The following is a 7,281-nucleotide window of genomic DNA, read 5'->3' as shown; positions in this document are numbered from 1 at the left end:
GTCCGTGCTACCTAAATTACAAGTGATCTCTGGTTAAAAGTTCCCCTCATTCAATATGATAATAAAAAAAAGTAAAATAAATTTATTTATCTAAAAAGTTAGTCCATTTATTAAATATACTATAATTTTTAAATTTTTCCAATTTAATTTTTATTTTTTTTATCTTTACTAAATATATATATTTGGCAGAGTTTGGATAGATCAGAAACTAAATTAGCAATATTTAAAGATCTAAATAGACAGATTTATTTTGCTTAAGAAATTAACTTTACTACCAGAGATAATTAAGATCTTATTTTTTAGTTCGGACCGGGGTAGAAATGACTTCTTCCTTCTTAATCAAAGGTTTGGAGTTGGAACCTTAAATATGGAGAAAGTAAATTAAAAACATTACGAAATAGTTTTATCGTTCTAATAAATTCTACTCGGATTGTTCAAATTAGTCGGAACAGTGGCTCTTGATAGTAGATGCATGATAATTGTCAAAAAAAAAAAATCTGATTTCTCTATTTTTCTTCCATGCCTCTCTCCTTCCTTCTATATAATCACCACCAAAATATCTCATTCCTCTAAACATAAGAAACTAAAGCAAAATGTTGAAGCCTCAACTCCACCGATCTCCTACCTCAACTACCCATTTCTTGCTCCCTAAACCCTTCATTCATGGAAATGGAGGCCACCATAATAATCTCCCAATCCTTTCAAGGTGTTTATTACCTAAAACACAGAGAAAGATTAGGGTTGGGTATAAACATTCTGCAGGGAACGTCGTAAAAGCAAGCATTTCACAAGAGCTGCAAAAGATTACGAAAGTGAAAGCTATAGTTACTGTGAACAGAACTATCGGCGGATTCTTGTCGAACGTAGGGATAGGCCGAGGACTTGATGATATTGCTGATGTTCTTGGCAAAACTCTCCTCCTTGAACTTGTTAGTTCAGAGCTTGATTCCAGTAAGTAATAAATATTAGCAAAACTGTTGCTAGCTAGGGCTCTAACATATTACATATGCAGATTAAATTTTCAATTAAGTTTACTTCAATATATGAGTGAGAAAAAAGAAAGCGAAAACCTATTTGGTTCGGTGAAACAGGAAATGCTGAGACGATGGTGAAATATAGAACTTGGTAAATTTTCGTCCAAGATAGACTAGAACTTACATTTTGCCTTAAAAATGTATTTCATCTTTTTTGTTCAATATTATGACAATATGCAATAGCGGAATTAGGGTGAAACGAGGTGGGGCGGCCAATCAACTCCAGTTTCGAAATTTTCGAGACTGATGTTGTTTAGTCTAAAAGATTTTTAAAAATTAAACTAAACAATATGTTATTTAATATGAAAGATTTTTAGAAAGTCTAACAATGTGTCGTCCGTCTAAAAAACAACATATATTTCAAAAAAAAATATCCGCCTCATCCGAATAAAATTACCAGTTCCGCCTAACAGTGCATAATTTTACAACATTAAAATGGATATATTTATCTCGAATTGTTTATAATTAAACGACAACAGTGTTTTATCCTATTCTCCTCCACTAGATTGCTGAAGTTAGGCGGATAAGAAGAAGATAAGAAGGTACATATACATGAAAAATATCATCTAAATATGGAACATATATATTAATGGTCCCCTCTAAACCCAAAATATCACGATCTATGCAATGCAATAGAGACAGAAAAAACAACGACCAAAACAAAAAAAGTTAAATAGCCAAAAAAACAAAAAACTGAGATTAAATAGTATTAATTCTTGTTAACTTTTTTTTGATGAATAAAAATAAATTAAAAACCACAAGGTGTTGCAAAAGATCATTTCTCAAAGTTTTCGCACAAAAAGTGGTCCGCACTAGACGATACACTAGCCCTAGCCTACGAGTAAGAGAATATTAATTTTTGTTAACTAACGCAAGTAATTGTATTATGATGTGAAGAGACGGGAGAGGAGAAGGCGACGATAAAAGCGTACGCGCACAAGGAAGACGATGAAGGGGCGGAAATAAAATATGAAGCAAATTTTGAGGTGGGAGGTGATTTTGGAGAATTAGGTGCTGTTTTTATTCAAAATGAGCACCGTAGAGAGATGTTCGTTAAGGATATTGTTCTTGAAGGGTTCATTACTGGCCCTATTCACTTGGCTTGTGAGTCGTGGGTTCACGGCAAGAATCTTGAGCTGCCTAAAAGGCTCTTTTTCACTAATAAGGTAATAACCTCACAATTTCAATTGCAGTTCTCAAGTCTCCATCATTATGATAATCAAATTAAGTCTGATTTAATATAATAACTAACCTAGATTAAATATATATTTACGTGAAAAAGAATTTACAATGATTTTGTGTTTCTAAACATATATTAGTAATTTATTAATAAAGTACGTATAATTTATATTGATATAATATTGATTAAATATTGAAGTAGTAGTTGTTTATTTTATTAAGTAATATAACTATATCAAGTAGTAGTTTATTTTATTAAGTAATATAATTATATCAAGTAGTAGTTTATTAAGTGAATGTGAAAATAAAATATATGTTTATAATTAAATAAAATGTAAACATCCCATCGTAAAAATACAATAGTTATTTTTAGTAAACTAATAATGTAATTTTATGTGGTTTAGTTATTTTAGTAAACCCTTCAAGATATTATAAAAGAGCATATACGTTCACTTTTTTTAAATTTAAATCCTCAACATCTTCAAAGTTGCGAGAAAGACCTTTAAATTTATGAAAAGAGTATTAAGACACTTTTAGTTTATATTTTGGACAGTTATTCTCTCACATTGTTTCATATTTTTTTCAAGAGAGGTAATTTGCGCAATTGATAAACATTGAAAGTTTAAGTGGTCTAAAAAAATATTAAAAGGACTTATAAAACCTTTTTAAATAAATTGAAGGGGTCTCTTTACCTTCCGCCAAAGTTAAAGTTCATTTATCTCCCTGTAAATTTTCTGCACAAAATAGAAATAATTGAGCAGTTAACGCGACTGAATTTTGGATCAGTCATACTTGCCGTCACAGACGCCGGAGGGACTAAGGCGGTTCAGAGAGGAAGAACTTCTGATTTTAAGAGGCAATGGTGAAGGAGAGCGAAAGAAAGGCGATCGGATTTATGATTACGATGTTTACGATGATCTCGGTGACCCTGACACTAATCCTGACCTTAAAAGACCTGTGCTCGGCGGCGAACAGTTCCCTTACCCTCGACGTTGCCGGAAAGGAGCCGCCAGGTCCAACACAGGTAAACAAATTTGTTTCACTACAGTTAAATTTTTGCCCGACACGTTTCTGAAACGTAAAATGTTAGATTCAATGAAGTGTCCGTACACATTCAGATACAAACACGACGAAACAGTGTTATTTTAAAGTTTTATATAAAAATGTGAAGTTTGTGTCCGACACGTTTCCGAAACAGAAAATGTTAGATTCGAAGTGTTTGAGTATGAAATATGAATCAATGAAAATAGTGCAAGAATTCAATTATTGGAGAGATTATTATTTTCTTGATTCACCCTGACATACTCGAAACAGATCCACAATCGGAGTCGAGGAGCGGCGGCGCCTATGTTCCTCGTGATGAAGAATTCTCAGAAGTGAAGAACATAACATTTTCAGCAAAGACAGTTTACTCAGTGCTGCATGGATTGCTACCATCATTGGAGACTGTTTTAGTAGATCCGGACCTTCCATTCCCATACTTCACAGCCATAGATTCTCTTTTCAACGAAGGAATCGATTTGCCACATATCGAACGGCAAGGGTGGAGAGATATATTCCCTCGTATTATTAAGACTATAGAAGATGGGACCAAAGAGATTTTAGCATTTGATACCCCTGAAACAATGGAGAGTATGGACTCTATTTTCTTACCATTGTTACATTTATTTATTCTTACAAGTTGTTGATAAAATTTATGTAATTAAATGAACTTGATTTGCCTTTCCAGGAGATAGATTTTCCTGGTTTAGGGATGAGGAATTCGGTAGGCAGACTGTGGCCGGTCTCAACCCATTGTGCTTACAATTGGTCACGGTAATCATTTCTTAGAAGTAAATCTTTAGCGATTTACTAAAAACAATCGCGAAATATTTATGTATGAAATGGTATAGGAATGGCCACTGAAAAGTACACTAGATCCTGAGATCTATGGACCTCCAGAGTCAGCAATTACTACAGAAATGATTGAAGAACAAATTAGAGGATTTATGACAGTTGAAGAGGTAACATGCATATACTTTAAATGAAAGTAAAACATATTTTGCATTTATATGTACATATGAAATCAACTTAATAATCTTATAAATTTGTTTTGCACATGTAGGCCCTAAAACAAAAGAAGTTGTTCATGCTAGACTATCATGATTTGTTCTTACCTTTTGTGAGCAAAGTAAGGCAGCTCCAGAACACCACATTATATGGGTCTAGGACGTTATTCTTCTTAAACTCAGATTCCACATTGAGACCACTAGCCATTGAGCTCGTTCGTCCACCAATGGATGGAAAGCCACAATGGAAGCAGGCCTATACACAAACTTGTGATGCCACAGGTGTTTGGCTTTGGAGGCTTGCCAAAGCTCATGTACTTGCACATGAATCAGGCTATCACCAACTTATTAGCCACTGGTAATTAATCTTAAGGCAGAACCTTAAGCACCATCTTGAAGGAAGCTAGAACTACTGATTAACTTATCGCCGCTTTATCTGTTTTCATTTTGCAGGTTGAGAACACATGCTTGCACAGAACCCTACATCATTGCAGGCCATCGTCAGCTTAGCGTGATGCATCCTATTTACAGGCTATTGCATCCTCATTTCAGATACACAATGGAGATCAATGGCTTGGCTAGAGAAGCACTAGTTAATGCAGGAGGGATTATTGAATCTGCATTCTCTCCAGGAAAGTATAGTATGGAGATGAGCTCTGTTATTTATGGTAAGGTATGGAGGTTTGATCAAGAAGCATTGCCTAAAGATCTAATTAGCAGGTAAGTAAGTCCAAGTGCTAATTAAATTCCATTCAATTGAATCAAACTAACACTACATCATCATATATTCCAATTTGTTGCAGAGGGATAGCCGTTGAAGACCCATCATCTCCACATGGCGTAAAATTAACTATCGAAGACTACCCGTATGCCAGCGACGGACTACTTCTTTGGGATGCAATTAAAAGCTGGGTGAGTGATTATGTCAATCACTACTATCCAGACCCAAGTCTGATACTGTCGGACGAAGAACTCCAGGCATTTTGGACTGAGGTCCGAACCGTTGGCCACAGCGATAAAAAGGATGAACCCTGGTGGCCTGAGCTGAAAACACCCAAAGATCTGATAGAAATCATCACAACAATGGTATGGGTAACTTCAGGACACCATGCTGCAGTGAACTTTGGACAATATGCATATGCAGGCTATATGCCAAATCGACCGACAATTACGAGACTGAAAATGCCGGATGAAGATCCAACAGCCGACGATTGGAAACTTTTTATGGAAAAACCTGAATGCATACTCTTGTTGACATTCCCTTCACAGTTTCAGGCAGCAAAAGTAATAATTGTTCTAGATGTATTGTCTACTCATTCTCCTGAGGAAGAATATCTGGGAGAGAAAATAGAGCCAGAATGGGCTCAGGAGCCTCTCATAAAAGCAGCATTTGAGAAGTTCAATGGAAGATTGAAGACAATTGAAGGAATAATTGATGAAAGGAATGCTGATCCAAATTTGAAGAACAGAAATGGAGCTGGAATTATGCCTTATGAGCTTTTGAAGCCATTTTCTGAGCCTGGAGTTACAGCTAAGGGTGTTCCTTACAGTATTTCCATTTGATGCTTTACTTCTTATAAAAAAACAAAAAGCCTTCTCTATAAATAAAAAAATTATTAATAAAATTTAATTTCAATATTATAAATTCACTGCCACACTCTTTCAACCTCGACGTATTTGTAATACCACGAAAATTAAAGGATATAATTTTAAAAGATCGGACGGTGAGATTAGTCCCGTTGACTTTTAGGCCGGGAATAGAAAAGTTAATTTGACAATTTAAGGCTTTAATCGAGTCAAATTGTGTGAATTATGTGATTACGTGTTAGAAATAAATTGCGTGCTATTTGTTATGTGCAGTGGCAATTTCGTAAATAAATGCAAAGTATTTTAAAATGAGTTTTTTTAAAATATTTTAAAATGGGTTAAATATGAAATTTGACTTTTTAAGGTAAAATAATATTTAAGAATGCATCGGAAATAGTTTTTAAGAAAATATTTTATTTATATTAAAAACCGTCAAAATAGTTGTTAATAAATAAAATTAAATAAAAATGAAAACAATTTGTGTAGAGACAAAATTAATAAAAGGGGTTGTAGAGATTGGACACATGGCCTTACATGTGTCATTCTTACCTACAAACTTGGGAGTTAAGTTTGCATGTGATATTACTTTGTTTTTATTACCAAAAATAGTAAAACATTTTTATTACTAAAAAGTAACTCTTCTTCTTCTCCATTTTTCTCTCTAAAACCGTACCCACCCACACTACCACCTTCAACTCCATTTTTCTTCACTTTTGAACCAAACTAAAGGTAAATTACTTTTTCATGATATTTATTAAACATGAATGAAGCTTTTATGTGGTGTTTTGGTGTTTATTTCAAATTTGTGTGGGTAATAATTTTGAAGTTTAAAAATTCGGAATTTTCTATAGATTATAGTTTTAAAAGATGATCAAGTTAATGAGTTTTGATTATTTTAAGTTTTGATTCGTATATTTATATGGAATGATTTTAAAAGCTTAAAAACTTAAACTTTTCTTTGGATTATAGCTTTAATGGATGATTAAACTATTGGGTAATTAATATTTTTTAGTTTTGGTGCTTGAATCAAAATGTCAAACTTTGGGTGTTCTTGAAACAAAGTTTTGATTTTTAAGTTGATAAAAATTCGAAAATTTCATGAAGTGTTCTTATATGAAATTTTGAGGATTTGAGTGTTCTTGAACTCTAGAGAAAAAGGTTAAAGATTTAATTATTTATTAAATCCAAAAATTATAAGAATGAAAATATGTGTTGGGTTTGTATGGATTGTTGGTTTTAAGCTAAAAGAAAATATATTTTTATAAGAAATAAATTAAATCCGAAAATTTTATGGGTGTTTTATGGTTTAATATGGGCTTAATACATAGTTTGACCCCTGAACTTGTACCCTTTTACCCATCTAACCTCTAAACTTAACGTCTCACCTATCGAACCTCTGAACTTGTTAAATAATCCGATTTAACCCCTAAACT

At 33.3% G+C, this 7,281-nt stretch overlaps 1 protein-coding gene across 1 annotated transcript; it reads left to right on the top strand.

Moving 5' to 3' along the window:
* The first annotated feature begins 407 nt into the window (after positions 1 to 407).
* On the top strand, positions 408 to 5,910 carry LOC126672057 (linoleate 13S-lipoxygenase 2-1, chloroplastic-like). Its single transcript, XM_050365955.2, has 9 exons — positions 408 to 951; positions 1,932 to 2,200; positions 3,000 to 3,237; positions 3,528 to 3,845; positions 3,943 to 4,028; positions 4,106 to 4,216; positions 4,318 to 4,619; positions 4,715 to 4,981; positions 5,065 to 5,910. Exons 1-9 carry the CDS (start codon positions 594 to 596, stop codon positions 5,822 to 5,824), a joined length of 2,709 nt encoding a protein of 902 aa, XP_050221912.1. The 5' UTR covers positions 408 to 593; the 3' UTR covers positions 5,825 to 5,910.
* Positions 5,911 to 7,281: the final 1,371 nt, after the last annotated feature.

Source organism: Mercurialis annua, linkage group LG3 (assembly GCF_937616625.2).
Source record: "Mercurialis annua linkage group LG3, ddMerAnnu1.2, whole genome shotgun sequence".
NCBI classification, from domain to species: domain Eukaryota; kingdom Viridiplantae; phylum Streptophyta; class Magnoliopsida; order Malpighiales; family Euphorbiaceae; genus Mercurialis; species Mercurialis annua.
The sequence above is the reverse complement of the archived record's forward strand: the minus strand, read 5'-3'. Positions and strand labels throughout refer to the sequence as shown.

Bases quoted from the DNA above. Each gene is read 5' to 3' on its own strand.
- LOC126672057 (XM_050365955.2), top strand. From the start codon at position 594: ATGTTGAAGCCTCAACTCCACCGATCTCCTACCTCAACTACCCATTTC. The intron at 3,846-3,942 runs GTATGGACTCTA...TTGCCTTTCCAG, and splicing joins TACCCCTGAAACAATGGAGA to GAGATAGATTTTCCTGGTTT. The intron at 4,982-5,064 runs GTAAGTAAGTCC...AATTTGTTGCAG, and splicing joins CCTAAAGATCTAATTAGCAG to AGGGATAGCCGTTGAAGACC.